The sequence below is a fragment of the Aquarana catesbeiana genome, linkage group LG02, assembly GCF_042186555.1.
Source record: "Aquarana catesbeiana isolate 2022-GZ linkage group LG02, ASM4218655v1, whole genome shotgun sequence".
In the NCBI taxonomy this organism is placed as follows: Eukaryota; Metazoa; Chordata; class Amphibia; order Anura; family Ranidae; genus Aquarana; species Aquarana catesbeiana.
This window is the reverse complement of record NC_133325.1, coordinates 797,954,932-797,981,424: the sequence shown is the minus strand read 5'-3', so window position 1 is coordinate 797,981,424 and position 26,493 is coordinate 797,954,932. Positions and strand designations below refer to the sequence as shown.

Genomic DNA, 26,493 nt, shown 5'->3' with positions numbered 1-26,493 from the left:
TAATATTTCCCAATTATATAACCAAAATATATTAAGGTCCTTCATGGACCTGCAAGCAGAATTGAACCTACCCAGGCAACAATTCTATAATAACCTCCAATTGAGACGCGCTCTCCAGGCCCAGGGCTCTGCATCTACACTATTCACTTTCGAGTCATTCCTAAGGGACTTTTTTTTATGGACAGGAGAAAAAGGGCCTGATATCTCATATCTATTCAAGCTTTACTATCATCCACACAAGAGAACCAGCAGCCCTACGGAGTAGAAGGGGCTGGACAGGTCCTGGCTCTCCCCACGTATTCCCACCAAAAAACGATGGGTAGGACAGGTTAACTACATCCTTGTCAGGGAGCACTTAACATATCAGCATAGAAATGCAACTCGTAAATTTTATTCCATATGGCAGGCCCGGTTGGAAACCCCAGGGCTGGCACCTCCGCAACTGGTCCTACATCGATTGCTACAAGCATAAAAGGAGTAAATGGTTATGTGGAAGGCTGATTTTGACTTTTAGGACGGGAGCAAGGTCCATGCTCTACTATTGTTGTACTTGACCAGGGAAATTCAACCTCTGCACACACCCTCTGACCATAGAGGGGGAGATTCCCCAAGAGCGGGTAGAATATGGGTGACCTTGTTCACTCTTGGGCCCCGTTGGCCCTCGGTTCTGCTGTGTTGGGTCGGCAGGTTAGACCCTGCCCACTCGACACAGATCCCTTTTCTTTTAAAGACACGCCATTATAATTCATGTTGTGCCATGGTTTTATTTTCTTTACTTGCATTTTGCATGACCTTTGGATGTAAAAACTGCTTTCCTTTTATTTTTATTATGGAACCTGTGATTCATTACAAATGGCACAATAAAACTTCTTTTGATTTAAAAAAAACCAAAAAACAAAAAAAAAACAAATTCCAGTATATATCTCATAGTTTGTAGACGCTATAACTTTTGCGCAAAAAAATTAATATACGTTTATTGGAATTTTTTTGACCAAAAATATGTTGAACACATATTGGCCTACATTTATAAAGAAATTATATTTTTCTAATTTTTTTTATTGGATATGTTTTATAGCAGGAATTAAAAAATATTGTTTTATTTTCAGAATTCTTGGTATTTTTTTGTTTCAAACCAGTAGTGGCTGGTGCTCAATATTCTTGGGGGGGGGGGGGGCCCACCCAGCCCGCCAGCCAACCCCCCCCTCCAGTCAGCCAACCACCCCCGACGCTCGATCGATCATGGCTCCCCCACCCTGTCGCTCGATCAATTGCTGCTTCCCTCATCCATTGCCTGCCAGCCCTGCACTTACCCTATCTCAGTCGCGTCTTCTGTGCCTTTCCCCTTGCATCTCCTATTGAGTCCCAGCGATCGCTTCTCCTCCCGGCCAATCAGGACTTAGGACTCGTGGCCAATCAGGTCTTAGGACTCGTGGCCAATCAGGTCTTAGGACTCGTGGCCAATCAGGTCCTAGGACTCGTGGCCAATCAGGTCTTAGGACTCGTGGCCAATCAGGTCTTAGGACTCGTGGTGGCCAATCAGGTCTTAGGACTCGTGGTGGCCAATCAGGTCTTAGGACTCGTGGTGGCCAATCAGGTTTTAGGACTCGTGGTGGCCAATCAGGTCTTAGGACTCGTGGCCAATCAGGTCTTAGGACTCGTGGCCAATCAGGTCTTAGGACTCGTGGCCAAATAGGTCTTAGGACTTCTGGCCAATTGGCTCTCAGGACCTGCTTCCTGATTGGCCAGGAGGAGAAACAGGAAGACATTAGTGAGTATTAATTCGTCAAATTATAAGATGTCACACAACTGGGTGGGCTTGGGGCGCAGAGCACTACACCCCAAGCCCACTTTTTCTGAAGCCAATTAGAGCCTCAGGCTCTAATCATGTGCTTAAAAAAAAAATCCCCATTGAAATCCATGCATCCGGCACCCTATATGTAGATTAGGGGCCGGACACATGGGTCAGGGGGGCAGCGCCCTGCACCCATATGAACGTCCACCACTGTTTATAAAATTAAAGACGCAAAGGTGATCAAATACCACCAAAAGAAATCTCTATTTGTGGGGGAAAAAATTACACAAATTTAATATATGTACAATGCTGCATGACCGCGCAATTGTAAGTTAAAATAACGCAGTGTCATCTCAACAAAAACGGTCTGGTCATGAAGGGGGGTAAACCTTTTCGGGAGGGCAAGTGGTTAAAGAAGATGCACACAAAGCTCACATTTATATTTATTTCTTGCATTGATGTCCTCAGTATAACATACAGTACAAAGGATAAAAACGCATCTAAGGTAAACGTGGAAAAACGAAAGACGTTTCCCGTAACAGATCACAGTGTGTCGTTTTCTCATAGCGGAGAATTGGATTGTTCCAGGATAACATGTCTCGTTCTCTCTATGACCCCCCTGGTGGCGTCCAACAAGCAGGAGGACCAGGAATCGCAAGCAAAACCCAGCAGGTAATATATCGCCAGCACATCTTCTGGTCAGAACAGGTTCAATTCTCCAAAAACCGGAGTCCAGGAAAAGAGCTGAATTCTTCCCAAATGTACGAAGAACTATTAGCATGTTCCCCACTATACCAGTCATTTTTCTGGCTAAGCATGATCTGCAGATTATCTGGCCACCTGATATAAACCCGATGCCAGCTAAAGGAAACAATAACCTTTTCTGTGCAACAACCACCTCTGGAGGTGTCATTCCCTCTAACAATCAGCCACAGGTGGAGAAATAAAAAAAAATGAGGACTTGTGTGCGCCCGCTCCCCCTCCTCCTCCTCAGAATGACACCGCAGGGCAGGTATGAGCCAGGAAAAAGAACCTTCCCACAATGCACTGGGAATATGCCCTGTTCTGCCATTTTGGCTCTGCTCTTTTAACGGGGGCGGGGGGGGATAGACACTTTTTCTCAGGGGGGGTGGGGGTGTCAGGTGTGGCGTCTTGGCTCTCCTCCTCAGAGAGAGCGGGGCTGTGTTAGAACTCCCATTATCTCAGTCATAGTGCAGGCTCTTGAATGATCCTCCGAACCGCTTCCGGTCTGAGTATCCTGGAATCTGCAGATGAGAAAAGAAGAATTTTAGGGGGTTAAAAATGATGACTATGAAGTCCGGTCTGCATGTTCATTAAGACCTCTTTCACACTGGGGCGTTTTTCAGGCACTTTTGGGCTGTAAAGCACCTGAAAAATGCCTCCCCTGCAGCCCAAGTGTGAGAGCCCCGAATGCATTTACACTGGAGCGGTGCGCTTGCAGGACGTTAGAGAAAGTCCTGCAAGCAGCATCTTTGGGGCGGTGGAGGAGAGGTGTATACAGCGCCACTTCCCACTGAAATGAATGTGCAGCGCTGCTGAAGCACCTGCACAGCGCTTCGGCAGTGGCGCTTTCTGGGCGGTATTAACCTGTTCTCCGGCCGCTAGCGGGGTTAAAAGTTCCCTGCTAGCGGCCAAAAAGCGATGCTATAACAGCGGTAAAGCGGCGCTTTACCACTAACGCAGCCCGTTGTCAGTGTGAAAGGGGTCTTAATGCAATAAGAAGGGTCAGTCCACCCAAAACTGAAATATGTTAGTGTTTGGCAGATGCTGAAGAGATAAAGTTCTTCTCCAGCCAAGCACCCCCTCCCCCAAACCAGGTGAGGATAAAAAAAAGACAATCAGTTCTTGCTGCAGCACGCACCCTCTGTCTGAGGCTGTCCCCCCCCCCCCCAGCTTTGTGTGATCCAGTGCCGGCCTCCTTCTGGGCTGAATGACCACCCAGCAACATGCAACCCACTTCCTATGAGTGCGGGGCGTCAGGGACCCGCCTTGTAGGGGGGCGTCACATATGACATACAATTATGCAGAAAATGGTGATGACATCATCACGTCACCAACACTCTCTGCATCTCTGAGAACCACCCAGTGCCAGAGAAGAGGGGGAGGGGGTCCTGTATATCATTGCGACCGGCCCCGGAGACTTCTATGGAACTCGGCTTTAAAGTGCCAGAGGTCCCAGGATGATAGATTACAGTCTATAGATAGATAGATAAAAAGAGAGAGATAGATATTAGATAGATACGTTGTAGATAAATAGTATCAAATAGATACAGATTAGAGTCAACAGACCAATAGAAAGAGATAGCTAGATAGCGAATATCAGATAAAAAGATATAGATATGGATCGATAGATAAGATAAGATTAGATAGACACAGACATAGATAATATTAAATAGATTCATTTGATTAGGAAAATTAGAATGATTAGAATAGATAGACATAGACACAGATAGTATTAAATTGATCATTTAGATTAGGAAAATTAGAATGAATACATAGATCGATCGATAGATATATAGATAGATGCACAAATATGGTGCCTTGAAAAAGTATTCATACCCCTTGAAGTTTCCCACATTTTGTCATGTTACAACCAAAAACGTAAATGTATTTTATTGGGATTTTATGACCAACACAAAGTGGCTCATAATTGTGAAGTGGAAGGAAAATGATAAATGATACAAATAAATATGTGAAAAGTGTGGGGGGTACATTTGTATGGCGCCCCCCGGAGTCAATACTTTGTAGAACCCCCTTTCTCTACAATTACAGCTGCAAGTCTTTTTGGGGATGTCTCTACCAGCTTTGCACATCTTGAGAGGGACATTTTTGCCCATTCTTCTTCTTTGTAAAATATCTCAAGCTCTGTCAGATTGGATGGAGAGCGTCTGTGATCAGCAATTTTCAAGTCTTGCCACAGATTCTCAATGGGATTTAGGTCTGGACTGTGACTGGGCCATTCTAACACATGAATATGCTTTGATCTAAACCATTCCATTGTAGCTCTGGCTGGATGTTTCGGGTCGTTGTCCTGCTGGAAGGTGAACCTCCGCCCCAGTCTCAAGTCTTTTGTAGACTCTAACAGGTAAGATTGTCCTGTATTTGGCTCCATTCATCTTCCCATCAACCCTGACCAGCTTCCCTGACCCTGCTGAAGAAAAGCATCCCCACCACATGATGCTGCCACCACCATGTTTCACGGTGGGGATGGTGTGTTCAGGGTGATGTGCAGTGTTAGTTTTCCCCCACACATAGGGTTTTACTTTTAGGCCAAAACGTTCAATTTTGGTCCCATCTGACCAGATCACCTTCTTCCACATGTTTGCTGTGTCCTCCACATGGCTTCTCACAAACTACAAACAGGACTTCTTATGACTTTCTTTCACCAATGTCTTTCTTCTTGTCACTCTTCCATAAAGGGCAGATTTGTGGAGAACACGACTAATAGTTGTCCTGTGGACAGATTCTCCCACCTGAGCTGTGGATCTCTGCAGCTCCTCCAGAGTTACCATGGACCTCTTGGCTCTTCTCTGATGAATGCTCTCCTTGCCCAGCCGGTCAGTTTAGGTGGACGGCCATGTCTTGGTAGGTTTGCAGTTGTGCCATACTCTTTACATTTTCGGATGATGGATTGAACAGAGCTCCGTGAGATGTTCAAAACTTGGGATATTTCTTTACCCTGCTTTATACTTCTCCACAACTTTATCCCTGACCTGTCTGGCGTGTTCCTTGGCCTTCATAATGCTGTTTGCTTACTAAGGTTCTCTAACAATCCTCTGAGGGCTTCACAGAACAGCTGTATTTATACTGAGATTAAATGACACACAGGTGGACTCTATTTACTAATTAGGTGACTTCTGAAGACAATTGGTTCCAGTAGATTTTAGTTAGGGGTATCGGAGTAAAGGGGGGCTGAATACAAACGCCCACCACACTTTTCACATATTTATTTGTAAAACAAATTGAAAACCATTTATCATTTTCCTTCCACTTCACGATTATGTGCCACTTTGTGTTGGTCTATCATATAAAATCCCAATAAAATAAATTTACGTTTTTGCCTGTAACATGACAAAATGTGGAAAATTTCAAGGGGTATGAATACTTTTTCCAAGGCACTGTATAAAACATGACTTTGATCACAGCAGAGATAATAATCAGATCTGTAGAAGATATCCCTCATCACACACACACACGTCCCCGCTGCCATCTGTGTCACTTTGTGAATCCTCAATGCTGGAACATTCTCCGGAACTAGCAGGGGGGGGGGGGGGGGGGGGATGGGATCCTTCTGCTCCCTCGAAGTTCTCTTCCAGACGGAAGGCGGTGTGTTTTTTTTGCTGAAGAAAAGTGCAAACTCATCCCGAATCTGCAGGAGCTCCAACCTGCTCCTGTTTATCTCTGACAGCGATCTGCGGGTTTCATGGGCTCCGTCTTCTCCCTGATCACAGCACAGTCCATTCCAGAGAACAGATATTTCCTGCCATATACCGGCCATACATTATACAATTTTCTTATTCAATTTCCTTTAGATTTACCTTAACTATGTAGTACAAGGCCCTGCCTGCTCAGGAAAGGGTTTAGTATTGACCTTATAATTATATGGTATAGTAAATCTAAAGAAAAATTAAATTTACAAAATTGTATAATGATTGGCCAGCCTTACACCACTCAGAGAAGTCTTTACTACACTCGGATTCTGTCCTCTCATCGGAGGAGAACGGTGGCCATGTGTGTGTTGGGGCAGATGGTCTCTGTGATGGGAACACGGGCCGGGCTCAGGATCTCTGGACTCCTTCTATAGAGGGCACACATTGCCTGACTGTTTTGGTTTTTGAGATGGTTATCACCAGAACCACCAGCTGTGTAGTCACCCAATCCCTCCCCCCACGTGCCCCAACCATGACCTAGAAGTGATAAGTAAAACATCACCTCCGGGTCCTGGTATCACTTTACCCAGAAGAAGCTAACGGACTCTGATCTGTACTCTCTCTCTTAACATCAAAGCTAACCTGTGTAAAAAAAAAAAAATGTGTATACTTACCTTTAGGCCACTCCAGTCTGGGTCATGTGACCCCTGATGACATCAGATGACGAAACACATTGGGTGGAATCAAGCATAACACGTCACTTCAGTTTTCTTGGAATGCAGGTGGAGCGCATCACGGCGTCCCCTGTTTGTTTATGATTTTAACATTTCACACACTGTGTTTCCACATGGTTTTAATATTTTTTTTTTTTTTTGGAATATACTGCACCATGAGAGGCTTCTTTTCTACTGTGTGAGTCGGCACAAGTGCTTAGGAATCCAGGAACAGCGATATTTGCCCGGGGCTGTCTTCCTCTCCAAGAGGATACATCTAATCTTGCTGTCTTTGACTACCTGTAATTGGGGGTGCTGTCAGGACCTATGTAGTCCTGTATGTGTCTCCTCCACATGCGTGCTGCCGAATACAATCTGGCCTAAGTCTATGAAAAAAATATTATTTATTTGCTATATTTTATAACAGAAACAAAGAAAAACTGTTTTTTTTTTTCAAATTTTTGCCCTTTTTTTGTTTATTTAGCAAAAAAAAAAAAAAAAAAAAACAAAAAAAAAAAAACAAACAGTGGTGATTAAATACCACCAAAAGAAAGCTCTATTTGTGTGAAAAAAAAATGATAGAAATTTTATGAGGTACAGTGTTGCATGACCGTGTAATTGTCATTCAAAGTGCGACAGCACTGAAACCTAAAAATTGACCTGGGCAGGAAGGGGGTAAAAGTGCAAACTATTGAAGTGGTTAAAGCCCTGTAAGTTGGGAGTTGGGGCCTTCATGGATTGGACTTGTTCTCCAGCACATCACACAGATGCTTGATTGGACTGAAATCTGGAGAATTTGGAGGCCAAGTCAGCACCTTGAAGACACGTTTCCATTGATGCTCACGTGCCCATTGTAGGAGCTTTTAGGCTGTGGACACGGGTCAGCATGGGCACCCTTAATCAGTCTGCGGCTACGCAGCCCCCATACACAACAAACGGCAAAGAACCTTTGACACCTTTCTATCAGAACCAGCATTAACTTTAACTCTTCTATTGGATCGAACTACATGGGCCAGCCTTTGCTTCCATTGTTCATCAATGTCACTTGACCGCCCATGACCCTCGTCATTGGTTACCAGTTTTCCTTCCTTGGACCACTTTTGGTCGGTTCTCACCACTGTAGACCGGGAACATCAAACCAGAGCTGCAGTTTTGGAGTTACTCTGACCTAGTTGTCCAAAGTTGGCCCTGGTTAGATTTGCTCAGCAGTCATATTTGTTATGGCTGATCATTGTAATCTGCATTTATAGCTAATCAAATGGAGATAAAACTATACCCACCGTGCTGGTGTCCCTGGAATAATATCTCTTCTCGATTACCTGAAAAACATAACGTTGACGTTGACCATAAGGGACCTCTACAGATCAAACAAGTGCAGTGTGTATGTTGACATACAAGGTACATATCTTGTGACAACCAGCTTTATACAGTAGAGCAATAAGGACCCACTCACTTAAATCTTCTAATTAAGAGGTTTTTTTGCCCACTTTTATTAAAATAAAAGTTCCAGTTCTACACTTGGGTTTCTTTCGCAAGAGTTTTTCACCGGCCTCCTGGCGTATACTTGCAGTGCTGCCCTCAATCTTCAGGCCTTTGTCAGTCTTCTCACACAACTCTATACATGCATCTAGCAGCCCTCTGCTGCACCGGCTCCCACCTGTCTCCTGGGGGGGGGATCTATAGGAGACTCCTGGGTTATGACCTCCTCTGTGCACCAGGATGGAGTCCAGAACCATAGTCACCTGTCCAACAAAAGCTCTGCACAATCCATCTGCTGGTTGTCTGTAAAAACTTAGACCCAGGTTTGGGGTTTTTAATCCTTCCCAAGCAGTGGCAGCTGGTGCTCAAAATTTTTTGGGGGGCGCAAACAAAACTGAAAAATTCAGATAAAATACTTTAAAAAAAAAACCCAACATCAAATTCAGCCACTGTGCCCATCAAATTCAGCCACTGTGCCCATCAAATGCAGCCACTGTGCCCATCAGATGCAGCCACTGTGCCCATCAAATGCATCCACGGTGCCCATAAAATGCATCCACTGTGCCCATCAGATACAGCCACTGTGCCCATCAAATGCATCTACTGTGCCCATCATATACAGCCACTGTGCCCATCAGATACAGCCACTGTGCCCATCATATGCAGCCACTGTGCCCATCATATGCAGCCACTGTGCCCATCAGATACAGCCACTGTGTCCATCAGATACAGCCACTGTGCCCATCATATGCAGCCCCTGTGCCCATCAAATGCAGCCACTGTGCCCATCAAATGCATCCACTGTGCCCATCAGATACACCCCCTGTGCCCATCAGATACAGCCCCTGTGCCCATCAAATGCAGCCACTGTGCCCATCAAATGCAGCCACTGCACCCATCAAATGCAGCCACTGCGCCCATCAGATACAGCCACTGCACCCATCAGATACAGCCACTGCGCCCATCAGATACAGCCACTGCGCCCATCAGATACAGCCACTGCGCCCATCAGATACAGCCACTGCGCCCATCAGATACAGCCACTGCGCCCATCAGATACAGCCACTGCGCCCATCAGATACAGCCACGGTGCCCATCAAATGCAGCCACGGTGCCCATCAAATGCAGCCACGGCGCCCATCAAATGCAGCCACTGCGCCCATCAAATGCAGCCACTGCGCCCATCAAATGCAGCCACTGCGCCCATCAAATGCAGCCACTGCACCCATTAAATGCAGCCACTGCACCTATTAAATGCAGCCACTGTGCCCATCAAATACATCCACCTTGCCATCAAATGCAGCCCCTGAAAGGGGCCGGGCACATGAATAGGGAGGGCGGAGGAGGTGTCGGGGGGGGGGTTAGCGCCAATGTGCCCACAATGCACGGGTCGCCACTGTTCCCAAGTCTCTATGAAGCCTCCAGACGCCAGGACCCAAACCAGGCTTTTCCGATCTCTAAGGAACTCCTCTGTATAAAACAAGCACCCTGGAACCCCTCAACCTGCCTGGATGAGAAGCCTGAGTGAAGACTGCACAACCAATCAACAACAAAGAGGACTGGATGAATGCATACGATCGTTAGCACATTCACTAAAAGGATTCCTGGGTTTTTTTACAGCCCAGACCTTGCCAGTATTGCAGCAGGCTTCCTCGGGGAAGGATCATACAGACATCCCATGTACTCATCTGCTCAAAAACTCAACTCTGTTCCTGGGACAGGAATGAACTTTTGTGGCCTCTGGTGCATGATATCTGCAATGATTAACCCCTTGACACCCAAAATATGCATTTATGTGGCCCCACTAGACTGGGCTTTTTTATCTGTGGGGCCGCATATATGTCTTTGTGCTGGGAGCGCGCCGCACAGCGTGCTCGCAGCACAGGGGCCAGGGTCTCAGCGGGAGCCCTGGGTCCCGTAGTAATGATCAGAACCCAGAACTCACAGTTCCGGGTCACTTGATTGCTGTGATATCCTCTGATTGGATATCACAGTGATCAGTCACTGCAAAGCCCACCTCTGTGTTTCTGTCTCTGTGAATGGAGAGGAAAGATACATTGTATCTCTCTCTCTTGCAGAAAGAGATAAAAAAAAAAAAAAATTGTGTGTAAAAAAAAAAAAAAATTAATAAATAATAAAAAAGAAAAAGAAAAAATACCTAGATCAAGGTTTGATCTAGGAGAGTACCAGGGTTAGTGTTTGGGTCAAGCAAAGGTCAAAAGGTCCAGGTCAGTAAAATTTGGTTTGATTTTTTTTTTTTATTATTCATTTATTTATTTTTAAATAAGTATCAGTGTCAATTAGTGTCAGTGTGTTTTAGGTAGGATAAAAAAAAAAAAAAAAAGCAAAATGCGCACGATTGTTTCTGTGCTGTACTACGAGTACAAACAACAACTAACATACACATATGTGGTATCACTGCAATCGTTGGGAACAGGAGAATTTATTTTGGGTTGTTCTTTGGTGGTAGGTTATGGTAGTAAGAAATATACAGCTAAATTATTATTTTTTTACTTTTTTGGGCCAGTTTTCTTTTGATTATGAAAAAAAAAAAAAAAAAAAAAAAAAAAACAGGAGATATCCATTACTATTTACCACCAAATGAAAGCCCAATTTATCCTGAACACGGTATAATCTACCTGGATACACAAAGTGGTTGTGATGATATGTACAGTATTACTAACACATGTCAAAGTTGCAAAATTGTGCTTAGGCATTAACATTTGTTTTACCCTTAGGCGGAAAGGAGTTAATTAAGACTGCGATTTGCGGGGGCCACACTGAGAAAGTGTCCCAAGACTGCGATTTGCGGGGGCCACACTGAGGAAGTGTCCCAAGACTGCGATTTGCGGGGGCCACACTGAGAAAGTGTCCCAAGACTGCGATTTGCGGGGGGCCACACTGAGGAAGTGTCCCAAGACTGCGATTGGCGGGGACCCAACTGTGTCCCAAGACTGGACAAGAGGCCCTGGTGTGGAAGATTCAGTGAGAACGTTTGTGTGGTTAGCCTAAAGAGGACCCCATTCTTTCCTCCACCTCCGGTTAAGGTACGCCCTTTCCCATTTCCCTATTTGGAAATAAACCCCAGCCCTTGTTTTAAGAGGTATTGGTCCTTCATTAGAAACAGAGCACATATATATATATATATACACACACACACACATAATTAAAAGTTGAGTCGCATGTATTGGTTTGTATCCCATTTGTACAGGGGTGCATGCAACAATCTACACTTCAATTTATTTGAAGTGGGACAAATTGGGCGGGGGGATAGCCAGTTTCCCTCATCCACCTCATTTGTGTGGGTAGAGGAATCGGTTTTTAAAACAGAGTAGATAACCGCAGAGAGTAATCTCTAATGATGTACTCTTTGTTTTATGAGGAATTGTATTACTTTGCAAGCAATTTAGAACACCTGGATTCCATTAGAGGAAGCATCATTCTGCATCCAAAACTGAACGCAAGAATAGACTTTACATTACTTTTTATTTACTGGTTACCTAGTAACAATGACGCATTTCCTCTTAGGAGGGATAAAGGCGATTCATTGTAACACACAAGGACACCAATAAGGGGATACCACCGTCCCTCCTGTACAGGGCCTGGGTCACATAAGGTTCAACAGGGGGAACCAGCCAGCTTTATGGTGTAGGCAGTTCACAAGAACGGTGGTGCTGGTGAGGGGACGCAATCACTGAAACCGATTTCCTCTGTGGTCCCCCCCAGTGCAGCTGGCTTCTCCTCCTCTCCCTCCTGCCAGCTTTCAGCTACTGCAGAGGGAGCCACAGGGGGATCGGTTCTAGTAATTGCACCCCCATCCCCCTGTCAGTTTGTGAATGAACAGGAAGCCTCTGTTACGGAGCGCTTCCTGTTCATTCATTCTGCAGTCCAGCTGAGGCTGCAGAGAAAGGATTGGGGATCTGTGTCTTCATGCTCTTTCTCTGTCTCAAAAGTGACCCCTGATATTTCATCTATACTATATAAATATATATAATATACAATGGGAAAAATAATTATTTGATCCACTGCAGATTTTGTAAGTTTGCCCACTTACAAAGAGTTGAAGGGTCTATCATTTTTTTTATGAGAGAGACAGAATATCAACCAAAAATCCAGAAAAAACACATGATACAAATGTTATAAATGGAGTAAAATAAGTATTTGATCCCCTACCAACCAACAATAATTCTGGCTCCCACAGACTGGCTCCAGTAGGCGCTCATGTGGTACACAGATTAGTCCTGTCAATGTAAGAAGGTTCTCCTAACGACAACTCGTTATGTGTATAAAAGACACCTGTCCACAGAATCTCTTTCCTTCATTCAAACCTCACCATCCTGGGCAAGACCAAAGAGCTGTCAAAGGACATCAGGGACAAGGACTGTAGACCGGCACAAGGCTGGAATGGGCTACAAGACCATCAGCAAGAAGCTTGGTGAGAAGGAGACAACTGTTGTTGCGATTAAATGGAAGAAATACAAAATAACCATCAGTTGCCCTCGGTCTGGAGCTCCATGCAAGATTTCTCCTCATGGGGTAAGGATGGGCAGAAGATAAGTGAGGGATCAGCCCAGAACAATATGGGAGGAGCTTTTGAATGTTCTCAAGGCAGTTGGGACCACAGTCAGCAAACAAACCATTGGTAACACAATACACCGCCATGGATTGAAATCCTGCAGCGCCCGCAAGGTCCCCCTCCTCAAGAAGGTACATGTAGAGGCCCATCTGAAGTTTGCCAATGAACATCTAAATGATTCAGAGAAGGATTGGGAGAAAGTCCTGTGGTCAGATGAAACCAAAATTGAGCTCTTTGGCATTAACTTGACTCACCGTGTTTGGAGGAAGAAAAATGCTGATTATGACCCTAAGAACACCATCCCTACAATCAAGCACGGAGGTGGAAACATGATGCTTTGGGGCTGTTTCTCTGCTAAAAGTACAGGCCGACTTTACCACATTGAGGGGTCAATGGACGGGGCCGTGTATTGTAAAATCTTGGACGAGGACCTTCTTCCCTCAGCCAGAACACTGAAGATGGGTCATGGATGGGACTTTCAGTATGAAAATGACCCAAAACATATCGCCAAGGCAACAAAGGAGTGGCTCAAGAAGAAGCACATTAAGGTCATGGAGTGTCCTAGTCAGTCTCCAGACCTTAATCCGATAGAAAATTTATGAAGGAAGCTGAAACTTTGAGTTGCCAAGCGACAGCCAAGAAACCTTAAGGATTTAGAGAAGATCTGTAAAGAAGAGTGGACCAAAACCCCTCCTGAGATGTCTGCAAACCTGGTCACCAACTACAAGAAACGTCTGAACTCTGTGCTTTCCAACAAGGGTTTCTCCACCAACTACTAAGTCAGGTTTTGCTTGAGGATCAAATACTTTTTTTACTCACTAAACTCAATTTCTAACATTTCTAACATTTGTATCATGGTTGATATTCTGGTCTCTCTCATATGAAATACACCTATGATAAAAATTATAGACCCTTCATTTCTTTGTAAGTGGGCAAACTTACACAATCTGCAGGGGATCAAATCATTATTTTCCCCACTGTATATATTTTTTTGGGGGGGGGGGGTGGCCAGAGATAAGGGAATTTGAAATGTCATACTAATTGGGGGTAAACCTGGTAAAGAGGTAATCTTCCTCTCATATATATGCAAATAAATTACCTTGTCGAAGAACCTGCTAAGTTTGACAGCGTTGGAGGACCCGGCGGCGAGGCCGCGTGTGTTGTTGCAGTCCTGAAGAGACAAAGATTGTGTTGATCTAGGCACCTTCAAACCTGGAATAGGCTACACAAAACCAACCTTCCTGTATCACTTATTCTCATTTTGGACCAGATAATCTGATGAGGCTACAGACACAAGAAGAAACATTGTATCTATAGAGGAGCAGCATTGTCACGCTAGGTTCTCTCTTTATTTGGACTACAACCCCCCCCCCCAACCCCCCCTTCTGAAAAGCTCATAACATTTATTCAGATTTTTTAAAATTCAGCTCACAGGAAGTGACAAGAACACTGGATTTCTGTCAGGATGAACATCGCTTAAAAAAATAAAAAAATAACTACAGCCACCACATCTAAGGATTAGTAAGGTAAACATGTAAAGTGAAGCCTAGGGCTCCCCCTGCTGGCTGCACAGGGAAATAAATATTCACATGCTATATTTCACAGAACTACATTTTTATTTCATTTTTAAGTCCTTAACCCCCATCCCGCCCCATCTATTTTAAAATGAAGGCAGGACAGAAGCCCTGTTATTCTGAGAATACCTCATATGACATTCTCCCAGGATCGTGCCCCACAGGCCACACTCCCGCTCGATCTGTCACCCTCTGTGATTGATGACAGTGATCACAGGTAATTATGTGGTACAGACAAGACCAATCACAGCCCATCTATACCATGTATTTAGCAGTGGCCCATTCAGAAAAAATGTTTTCATTCAGAAAAAATGGCTGCTTATAACTGTAAAATGTAAAATTGTCGGTCTTTTTTTCCTTTATTTACCAAAAAGTAAAGAACCCAGTGGAGAGTAAATACCACCAAAAGAAAGCTATATTTGTGTAAAAAAAAAAAAAAAAAAAAAAAAAGATCAAAATTTTATATGGGTACTGTAACGGAATATCCCACACTCCGCTTGAATGCTTCCGTCATATACCGCTTCCTCCAGTCTGAATATAGACATTAGATATTATAACCGCATATTACAACCAAGAACAAGGCAGGACTCGTTTGGCTGCAAAGCTGGAACATGAACTGTTTATTTGAAAAGACACACACAGAGATAACAGACATACAGGTGTATTCAAACTTCTCATCAGTAGACTGTCCTATCAGCAGGGAGAGTTGTTGGAGGAATTCCCCCCTCCCCTCTAACAGCTAATCCACATACACATATACATCCCATAATACTTTTCTCCCAAGGCAGACAGACACAATAGAACAATGGGATATGGGCACTTAACAAACACATAGCAACCCCCACCTCACCTCAAACCATCTAGCAATGGTCTCTGACGAAAGGGGGACTTTATCTTCATATATTCTTGAGCTCAGACTGGGGTTCTCAGTCACCCTGTGCCCTTAATAGACACAGGGTAACTTACACATAGGAGCGGCCGGGGGGCCCTCCGCCCAAAGTGACTCCCGTCACAGTTACAGCGTTGCATGGCCACGCAATTGTCATCCAAAGTGTGACAGCGCTCAAAACTGAAAATTGTCCTGGGCAGGAAGGGAGTGAAAGTGCCCGGTATTGAAGTGGTTAAAGTAGAATTTCAAGCTAATATTTAACCCCCCCCGCACTCCTAACACATATGCTGACTAACTTGTACTGTATATACTTACCTATTTTCAGCCTACTCCAGTTTGGTCGCATGTTGTCTGCACTCTCTCCTTGCCCCTGCAGCTACCACTAGCTGCCACAGGGGAACACATGACCAGAGCGGGCTGAAAATAGGTAAGTATATACATTTTTCTTACACAGGTTAGTCGACATAGATGTTGGGGGGGGGGGAGCATTTTTAAGACTGTTTATTCGATCTGCTCTCCCAAGGTGGGGTTTGGCAACCCGTCGATCACAGGTAGGTGACAGGTAGATCGCGTCTCTTTCTTGCCGACCTCTGAAACCTGGACAGGAAGGGCGGCATATACTGGAACTGATCCCCTGTATTTTCCTCCTGCAGCCACTGAAAGACGGCTTCTCCTGCTCTCGCTCCCAGCAGCCTTCAGTGGCTGCAGAGGGAAAATATAGGGGATTGGTTCCAGCATATGCTGCCCCCGCCGCCCCTCCTGTCCAGGTTGCTCTTCCTTTTCTGCTGCCTGGACCACCTGTGTGCTCCTCTGGTCCCCCCCCCCCCCTTTATTTGCGACACTTCCGGCTTCCCCTCCTCGCCTCTCCTGCCAGCTGCTGCAAAGGATGTTTCAAGTCAGGATAAAGAGTAGAGAAGGGGCCGGTAACATGGTCATTTACTGGCAGGCCTTGACCGGGACAAAAAATAGGCCCAGGCATTTTTGACTGAGCAGCCCATGACATATTTACCAACCCATTCCCCCCTCTCCATCCTGACTGAGCCTGAGAGCACTGGGGGGCCGAAGTGCACAGGGGAGGCAGAAAGCAGTGAAGGGCGGAAAGCAGTGGGGGGGACACAGTGGAGTCCGGAGAACAGCGGGGGGGGGGGGGGGAGCATGGAGCGTGTAAAGCAGTGAGGGGAGGGCACAGGGGGTCCAGACAGCACTGGGGGGGCTGAGAGCACAGGGGGGTCGGGAGAGAACTGGGGGGTGGAGAGCACAGGAGGGGGCAGCAGAAAGAAGCTGTATGGGAGGAGCAGCTGCATATAGGAGAACCAATCTCTCCATTTTCCTCCTGCAGCCTCTGAATGCCTGCAGGAGAGAGAAGAGGAGAAGCAGGCTTTAAGAGGCTGCAGGAGGAAAATGGAGAGATTGATTCTTCTGTATGAGCCGCTCCTCATATCCAGGTGCACGGGGAGCCACACTCACGTTCTCTCTGGTCCAGCGTCTCCTCCCTCTTCATGGTTACAGGTCAGCTGACCTGTAGTTTCACCCCCCTGGCCCGACGGCTGAATAGCCGAGTGACAGGCAGACAGTTGCCTTGGGCTGCACAAAGACATGCGGCCCGGCCCACCAGACAAGAGCCCGGTGTGTCCTATGGCCAGTCCGGACCTCTTTACCGGCCCCTTCCTTTTCTGAATGAACACAGTGAGTGATCGTTGGTTTCAGCAGCTCCTTACCGCCAGCTAAACTTTACTGTTCTGGAGAATAGTACAGAAGGTCTTTCCAGACTCTCCTCATTTACATTCAGAAAGGGTTTTACTCATGGAGTTCTCTATGACTACGCCCTCCCTGAGTAAAAAGGAGTGCAGCTGGTCCCTACTTGTGGCATTTGAGGAACAGATGACTCCTATTCGGCAATGACGCGGACAGACTGCAGGCTTGTGATCGTCGGCTTCTCCTCATAGCCCGCTATTAGATTCCAAAAAGAGTAAGATTAACTACATAAAGTGGGAATCACTCACCAGATTCATCTCTTCGGCATTGAAATCTTCCGCCAGGAACGCAGTGCGGATCAGGACCTCGGTGCGCTTGGCCTCTGGGATCTGGTCCAGTTTAGTCCCGATGACCAGCAGGGGGATCTGGTTATCAGCAAAATTTTCCCGGTCATAGTCCCTGTAGGTGAGATGAAAATGTCAACGTTCAACCACCAATTTTTTTTTTTTTGGAGGTGGAGTGGTTGGAGCCTCTCTCAGGTTGTTTTATGCCATCTGGGGGGGGGGCTTTAATGTCTCTAACAGGAACACAGAATAAACAAAAAAGTTATTTTTAGTAGTAAAACAAAGAAGATGAGGAGCTCTGAGGAAGAGGGAATCTCCCCCTGAAACGCGTCAACCATCTTGAAGGAATAGTGTCGGTGACCTGGTCGCCTTTGATTTTACCAGGCACTTTGAAATGCTTTTTACCACTTGTGTGTTTGTGAGTATATCTCTTTTTATACATTATTAAAGATACCACTTTGGTCATGTACAAGGCTGGTTGCGCCCACTTTTCTTTGTTTTACAGTGTCCCTATTGGGTTCTTTCCCTGACCTTCAGAGGACAGCAAAACCTGTGCATTCATTTGAACCACAAAGATCATGTGATTATGTGGTGCTAGGACACTCTCGGCTACTTAGCATTATTGGTTGGTACTATGCTCTTGGCTGTCCAAACTGGGCAGTTCGTCCTCATTCCTGGGGCCGCACATAGTCAGTGGCTGCTAGGAAATTTTTTTAGCTATATAGAGCCATTGGTTTCTAAGATGCAGTCGGCATCACAGCGTCATTCCTTTCTAGGATGCTGTTGGTTGCATAGCATCAGGGGTTGCTAGGACGCTGCCAGCTACATAGCATCACTGGTTCCTAGGATGCTCTTGGCTGTTCATACTAGACACTCCATCCTCAGTGCCTGTTTATCCCTGGGGCCGCATAACTAGGACGCTGGCGGCTGCACAGTTTTACTGGTTGCTTGGATGCTGTCACCTGCACAGCGTCATTGGTTGGTAGGATGCTTTTGGCTGCACAGCATCATGGGTTGCTAGGTGTGCTCTTGCCTGTCCATACTGGACATTTCATCCTTTGTGAATGTTCATTTCGGGGGGGGGGGGTTAGCATCAGTAGTTACTAGGACTCTGTTAACTACACCATGACATAGGTAACTGGGATGCTGTCGGTTTCAGTGTATCATTGGTTGCTAGGACGCGGTTGGCTGCACAGCGTTACTGGTTGCTAGGACATGGTTGGCTGGACAGCGTTATTGGTTGCTAGGATGCTATTGGCTGCACAGTATTACTGGTTGCTGGGATGCTGTTGGCTGCACAGCGTTACTGGTTGCTAGGACGCTGTTGGCTGCACAGTGTTACTGGTTGCTAGGACGCTGTTGGCTGCACAGCGTTACTGGACGCTAGGACGCTGTTGGCTGCACAGTGTTACTGGTATGCTGTTGGCTGCACAGCATCATTGGTTGCTAGGGTGCTTTCAGCTGTGCAGTCCATAGCGTAGTAGTAACCAGTGACAGGTGTGTTTGTGTGTGGAGGGTGCGGGGGAGAAAGGAGTGGCACATACAAACACTTCACTACATAGCAGCACTGCTCTAAGCACTCTGGCCCGTCTCTGTATGCCAGCTTATCTACAAACTGATAGTAATTCTTGAATCTGACGCAGTCGTAATACCACATTATGAATGGGGTGAAAAGAAGAACTGCCTAAATCTGTTGTGCATATCAGCACTGTTTTTAAGGCTTTCATGAATAAGGCGCAGGGCTTTGAATATGCTAACACCACCAGAAAAAAAATGGCCTATTATACAAGCTGGCTGTTTTCTCTAACGCCCGGTCCATAAGAACTTTTACTGTCTTAAAACTCTCAATACATCTACCGGATGGAAGGATCTACGTCATTCCCCAGTAAATCTGAAGCTGAACGTCAATGATTCATGTTTCTATTAGGTCCTTCTGCAACATATGGACTTTTAACTTCCCAAACATAATTATATCTATCTACGGACCATGGCTCTTGCTGGTACATCGGATGACAGACATATGTAGATTTCTGATGAGATGCTGCCTTCTGCATAAGGAATCATGTCGCCAGCCACATGACGTTTATAACCTTCCCATTCTGGAGCAATGTCACAATATGTGGTCTATACTCGTCTACAGTGTGTCAGTTTATCACATGTAATACGTATGTGAGGAGTTATTCGTTGGGGTGGGTCAACCTTCCACCATTATCGCATGCTGGACAACAATTTACAGATAACATGGTGGAGATTTACTAAAGAGTTCAAAATGTGGTGCAGCTCTGCAAAGAAACCAATCCGCTTCCAGGTTTTATTTTCAAAGCTTAACTGAACAAGCTGAAGTTAGAAGTGGATTGGCTACTATGCACAGCTGCACCAGATTCTGAGTTCTCCAGTTTTAGTAAATCTCCCCAACATGTCTGGACATCTCTAGACAGTATACGGGGTTTGGAGGAAGTCCATCCTGCTTACAAATGCGGTGTCGCGCATCCCTGTTTGTGGCCTGCTGGAGTGTGATTGATTCTGGGTGTGCATCCCTTTGCCTAGGGAGGGGTGCGTGGGTCAGGAAAGGTATTGTATCTCCTTCCCTTACGGTGGCCGGAGCTGTGACTTCTTGACTGGTATCTTGCTAGTGTGCTTAGCTTGACTGCTGGTGGCACTGTGCTTTCCAGAGGGGAAGGCTGGAGTTCCAGTGTCCGCCAGCGGGTATCTCCTAGCAGCCAGCAGTAATCAGTTTCCACCTGATGAAGGCTGCTGGGAGGGTATTTAGGTCCTCCTGCTAAATACCCTCCATGCATTCCTGTACCTAGGGATGGGTGTGTGGGTCAGCAAAGGTATTTAAACTCCTTCCCTTATGGTGGCCTGTGCTGTGACTTCTTGACAGCTACCTTGCTAGAGTGCTTAGCCTGACTTGTCAGGACCTGGATCACCTGTTAGCGGCACTGTACTTCCCAGAGTAGAAGGTTGTAGTTCCAGTGTCCACCAGCAGGTGTCTACCAGCAGCCAGCAGATCCCAGTAATTAGTTTCCACCTGATGCTGGCTGCTGGGAGGGTATTTAGGTTCTCCGCTAAATGCCCTCCTTGCATTCCTGTACCTAGGGATGAGTGCATGGGTCAGGAAAGGTATTCATATTTAAACTCCTTCCCGTATGGTGGCCTGTGCTGTGACTTCTTGACAGCTACCTTGCTAGAGTGCTTAGCCTGACTTGTTGTCAGGACCTGGATCACCTGCTAGCAGCACTGTGCTTCCCAGTGTAGAAGGTTGTAGTTCCAGTGTCTACCAGCAGGTGTCTAGCAGCAGCCAACAGATCCCAATAATTAGTTTCCACCTGATGCTGGCTGCTGGGAGGGTATTTAGGTTCTCCGCTAAATGCCCTCCTTGCATTCCTGTACCTAGGGATGGGTCAGGAAATGTATTTATATTTAAACTCCTTCCCTTATGGTGGCCGGTGCTGTGACTTCTTGACAGCTACCCTGCTAGAGTGCTTAGCCTGACTTGTCAGGACCTGGATCACCTGTTAGCGGCACTGTACTTCCCAGAGTAGAAGGTTGTAATTCCAGTGTCTACCAGCAGGTGTCTACCAGCAGATCCCAGTAATTAGTTTCCACCTGATGCTGGCTGCTGGGAGGCTATTTAGGTTCTCCGCTAAATGCCCTCCTTGCATTCCTGTACCTAGGGATGGGTGCATGGGTCAGGAAAGGTATTTATATTTAAACCCCTTCCCTTATGGTGGCCGGTGCTGTGACTTCCTGACAGCTGCCTTGCTAGAGTGCTTAGCTTACTTGTTGTCAGGACCCAGATCACCTGCTGGTGGCACTGTACTTCCCAGAGTGGAAGGTTGGAGTTCCGGGGTTCACCAGCGGGTGTTTCCCAGCTGCCAGCAGATCCCAGTAATCAGTTTCCACCTGATGCTGGCTGATGGGAGGGCATTTAGGTCCTCCGCTACTCGCGCCCCTCGCTCCAGTGTTTTGCTTTTTGCCAGATACTGCTAGCCGTTATCCTGCCCCTGCCCTGTTGCTTTGTACCTGCTTCCGCTTTTTTCTGGTTCCAGTTTTGGTTCCCCTTCCCAACTGCTCCCTGCACCCCCAGTTTTCTCCTGCTTTTCTGTGTGTATATATTGTAAATAGTTGTTGGTTAGGCTGATTAGATAAGTATTTTCTCACTGGGTTTTTGCATACACAGTCTGGTCCCAGTTTCCTGAGTGTAGCTACGCAGATTTGGCCTTCCCTGCTGTCGATTCCTGACTCTTGTATCAGTCTGCCGGCGTTTCCTATCCCCGACTCTTCCCGTTATTGACTATCCTTGCCTGATGATGGCCTCAACCAGAATCTGACCAATCTGCCTGTTGCCATTTATCGTAGCCTAATAGCCATCAGTGGGGTGATACCTAAGGCCGCAACATGGTGGCAATTTTCAGGAAAGCAACTTGGTGGCCACAAGGGTAACCGGCCCATCGTCCCTTGCAGGGTGCTCTGGTAAAGACCAAAGTGCCATTTAGACTCTGCGCTTTAGGTGAGCCTATGTCACCTGGCAGGGGTAACGGCAGGCTTTCATTGGTTGCTAATAAGCCCCTGCTGGATAGCCAGACATCAGAGTTTAGGAACTCTCCAGCATCGATCAGAATCAGTTTTGGGTGGACTCTGGTCTGCAAACTCCGGTTTGGTTTTTTAAGTGTCATGTTGGGGGTTGGGATAGAATATGAGATATCGCAGGTCTGGTAGGATGGGGAATACTCACCCACCGGTCACCAGCACACCCGTTGGCTGTAGATCTTTGTTGAGAGACTCCAGCAGCCAGCGGTGCAGATTCTGAGATGACTTCTTGTTGGTGAGATCATGGACGAGGAGGATACCTGAAACCACATGAAGCTGAAATGTAATCTGTATATATTTTGTCCTGAATCCTCCCTCCTCCTTTCCCAGAGCTCTGTGTATTATGCAGTCCTGTGCCCAGCGCTCTGTGTATTATATAGTCCTGTGCCCAGCGCTCTGTGTATTATGTAGTCCTGTGCCCAGCACTCTGTATTATGCAGTCCTGTGCCCAGCGCTCTGTGTATTATGCAGTCCTGTGCCCAGCTCTCTGTGCAATATGCAGTCCTGTGCCCAGCTCTCTGTGTATTATGTAGTCCTGTGCCCAGCGCTCTGTGTATTATGTAGTCCTGTGCCCAGCTCTCTGTGCAATATGCAGTCCTGTGCCCAGCTCTCTGTGTACTATGTAGTCCTGTGCCCAGCTCTCTGTGTATTATATAGTCCTGTGCCCAGCGCTCTGTGTATTATATAGTCCTGTGCCCAGCGCTCTGTGTATTATGTAGTCCTGTGCCCAGCACTCTGTGTATTATATAGTCCTGTGCCCAGCGCTCTGTGTATTATGTAGTCCTGTGCCCAGCACTCTGTATTATGCAGTCCTGTGCCCAGCTCTCTGTGTATTATGCAGTCCTGTGCCCAGCTGTGTATTATGCAGTCCTGTGCCCAGTGCTCTGTGTATTATGCAGTCCTGTGCCCAGCTGTGTATTATGCAGTCCTGTGCCCAGCTCTCTGTGTATTATGCAGTCCTGTCGCCAGCTCTCTGTGCAATATGCAGTCCTGTGCCCAGCTCTCTGTGTATTATGTAGTCCTGTGCCCAGCTCTCTGTGCAATATGCAGTCCTGTGCCCAGCTCTCTGTGTACTATGTAGTCCTGTGCCCAGCTCTCTGTGTATTATGCATTCCTGTGCCCAGCGCTCTGTGGATTATGCATTCCTGTGCCCAGCGCTCTGTGTATTATGCAGGCCTACACAGTAATACACAGAGCACTGGGCACAGGACTGCATAATACACAGAGCGCTGGGCACAGGACTGCATAATACACAGGAGGGTGTTACGCAAAGAGTGTAGGGTTCAGAAGTTTGCTATGCACAGAGGACGCTTCTGCCCCCACATCCATACCTCACCTCTGCACCCTTCTCTCACAGATAATCTCTGCAGTCACCTCTTAGCCCTTCCCCCCACAACAGCTAAACTCTCCATCTCTCCATGCAGCTGCATCCGCTCTGACCCCCCGCTCCCCCACTGCCCTCACCTGTGTACAAACAGACCCCCCAATCTCAGCCCTCCACAGAGTCAATTTTTGTCTCTGCCTCTCCACCACGGAACAGCAGCAGAAGCGGCGGTGAGATCGTCCAGCAGGGGGCGTCGGCATCCGAGCCACAAGGCTATTTCTCTGCCATCATTGGATGCCCTGTCTCGGTTAATCCAGCCCTGAATCCGGGGACAAAACCGGGGACAGACTTGGTCCGGGGACAGTGTCCTCAGTCCGAGGACTGTCTCCGGAAACCAGAGACGTCTGGTCACCCTACCCTAGGGGGTGCTCTTAGTAACACTTAGGTTATGAGACACTATGGTGTGAACGGAACACATGGTCACAGTCACTAAGTTTGCTTTCCTTTTGCACTGCGCCTTTTGGCCAAGTCCGGTGGCAATTTTTGTCTACCAGGCCTCAGGGCCCGGCCAGTACACAATCAGCGCGGCCACTTTAGTATTTCCTATTTATTTTTCTCCCACTGTTTGTGACTTTCACTTTTGTGTGCGCTTTTTTCTCTCGCTAAGATGGAGGGTGAGAGTCCTCGGGCTTACCGTGACATCTAAGAGCAGGATGATATAAAGAGGGTACCCCCAAATAAGTGGGACTTTAACGGCAACAGCAAGAAAATAAACGGAAAAAAGATTTATTGAAATTCACACTATACAATATGCTATATAAAAATTCAAAAAGAGCACAGTATACATATTACAAAAATACAAAACCACTAAAAACAATGGTGTCGGTGGTAGTGATAAATAAAAGTTGTCCAGAAGGTCCAACACATCCTGTTATATGACTTGCCCCTGATGAAGGGACGCCTTTACAGTCCCGAAACGCGTCGACCCGTCTGGACAACTTTCATGTATCACTACCACCGACACCATTGTTTTTTAGTGGTTATATATTTTTGTAATATGTATACTGTGCTCTTTTTGAATTTATATAGCATATTGTATAGTGTGAATTTCAATAAATCTTTTTTTCGTTTATTTTCTCGCTGTTGCCGTTATTTGGGGGTACCTTTTTTATATTGTACTTGAGGGATGTTGGCAACCTTTTTGGTCCACTTGGATGTTCATCATTCTTTAGCTCTAAGAGGAGGATGTGTGGCCCTCAGGTTCCTTCCTCCCCTGGGCTTCGGCTGACCTAGAGGAACGGGCCCTGCCAGGCCTTCTGGCTACACAGACCATTATAAACCTTAGTCCATCAGGAGCCCTGCGCCCCGGTGGGATCAGGGTAGAGGTCCTACTCCTTCGGGGGGTGGACTAAAAGCACACCCTCAAGTGCACTTTTTAGTGTGTTTTTCACATGGATGTGTTTTGTTCACTTATGGGGTTTTTCCGTTTAGGTTTTTTTTTTTTAAAAGAAGTGAAACCCTGACTTCGTGAGGTTGTGTAGAGGTCTCACCGTTGATGCCGTTGTAGAAGGCAGCTCTGGCCTTCTTTAGGCTGCTGGCGCTCCCGACCGATCCCCCAACGTCCCAAAGTTCGATGAAAAAGGTCTTCTCCTCCGGCGTCCCCTCCTTGTATTCGTGTAGCTGGATTGCAATCAGGAGAGAAGGAGAACAGTCAGAACTGGAAGCTGCACCCAACAGCAGAGGGTGAAGGAGTAGTCACCGGTATGGTTTGTGACAGTGGCAAACAATGGCGAACCTTGGCACCCCAGATGTTTTGGAACTACATTTCCCATGATGCTCATGCACTCTGCAGTGTAGTAGAGCATCATGGGAAATGTAGTTCCAAAACATCTGGGGTGGCAAGGTTCTCCATCACTGGTCTGTGGTCTCCCTACAGCTGATCTCCCCCCCTAGTACTGACCTACCATTCCCAGTCCTGTGCCGTGTATATGCATGGAGGTGACCATCTTTGGTAGAGGCTTTGCTTCCTCATGTCAGAGCCTCCAGCAAGGAGAACAGTGAGCAGCACAGCGGTGGCATTGTCACATCTCCTGAGACTAGCGGTCAGAGGCAGCAGTGCCTTAGATGATCTCACACTGCAGATATAAAGCTATGAGGATACAGGAGAGCCTAGGCACAGGAAGTGCTATTTTAAGGAGGAATTCAAGGATGGGTACTGCTTTGGCGCAAATGAACCTTAAAGTAGACCTTCATCCCCCACGTCCTCTAAGGCTCTTTGCACGGCCGCTACCCTCTGCAATATAAATCACTTTTTTTTTTCTTTTTTAGAACCTGAATGTGACCTGTTATCAGTCCCCGTACAGCAGGGCTGAAGTGTATAAGGAAGAAGCAGCACAAGCAGCCAGTTTGTGTGCTCATGAGAAGCGTGCTGATAGGAGAGAGCAGAGTGAGAGACATGAGGTCATCACTGTGCTGCTTCTCCTTTCACTGTCCAATCACAGGCTGGAGGTGGGTCCAGGGCGATTTAGGCCCTAGAGCAGGGATATGCAATTAGCGGACCTCCAGCTGTTGCAAAACTACAAGTCCCATCATGCCTCTGCCACTGGGTGTCAAGCTTGTGGCTGTCAGAGTCTTGCTATGCCTCATGAGAGTTGTAGTTCTGCAACAGCTGGAGGTCCGCTAATTGCATATTCCTGCCCTAGAGGGAGTGGATTGAAGGTTACTGGCTATTAGACTGAGGACATCTAGTGGCAGAAAACAAGTACTGCAGAGGACGTGGATTGAAGGTTACTGGCTATTAGACTGAGGACATCTAGTGGTAGACAAAAGTACTGCAGAGGACGTGGATTGAAGGTTACTGGCTATTAGACTGAGGACATCTAGTGGTAGACAAAAGTACTGCAGAGGACGTGGATTGAAGGTTACTGGCTATTAGACTGAGGACATCTAGTGGTAGACAAAAGTACTGCAGAGGACGTGGATTGAAGGTTACTGGCTATTAGACTGAGGACATCTAGTGGTAGACAAAAGTACTGCAGAGGAAGTGAGATGAAGGTTACTGGCTATTAGACTGAGGACATCTAGTAGCAGAAAACAAGTACTGCAGAGGAAGTGGGTTGAAGG

The 26,493-nt window shown here is 46.6% G+C and overlaps 1 protein-coding gene across 1 annotated transcript in view; it reads right to left on the bottom strand.

Annotated features, from left to right (window-relative positions):
* Positions 1–2,223: 2,223 nt before the first annotated feature.
* The window catches only part of RABL3 (RAB, member of RAS oncogene family like 3), a 29,864-nt gene continuing 5,594 nt past the window's right edge, over positions 2,224–26,493 (bottom strand). Inside the window, exons 3-8 of the mRNA XM_073617508.1 lie at positions 24,921–25,050; positions 22,192–22,306; positions 17,418–17,568; positions 14,051–14,122; positions 8,177–8,215; positions 2,224–3,057 (exon numbers count right to left, since the gene is read on the bottom strand). Of these exons, the coding sequence (XP_073473609.1) occupies positions 2,995–3,057; positions 8,177–8,215; positions 14,051–14,122; positions 17,418–17,568; positions 22,192–22,306; positions 24,921–25,050 (570 nt within the window). The 3' untranslated portion in view covers positions 2,224–2,994. The remainder of the gene's footprint in view (positions 3,058–8,176; positions 8,216–14,050; positions 14,123–17,417; positions 17,569–22,191; positions 22,307–24,920; positions 25,051–26,493) is intronic.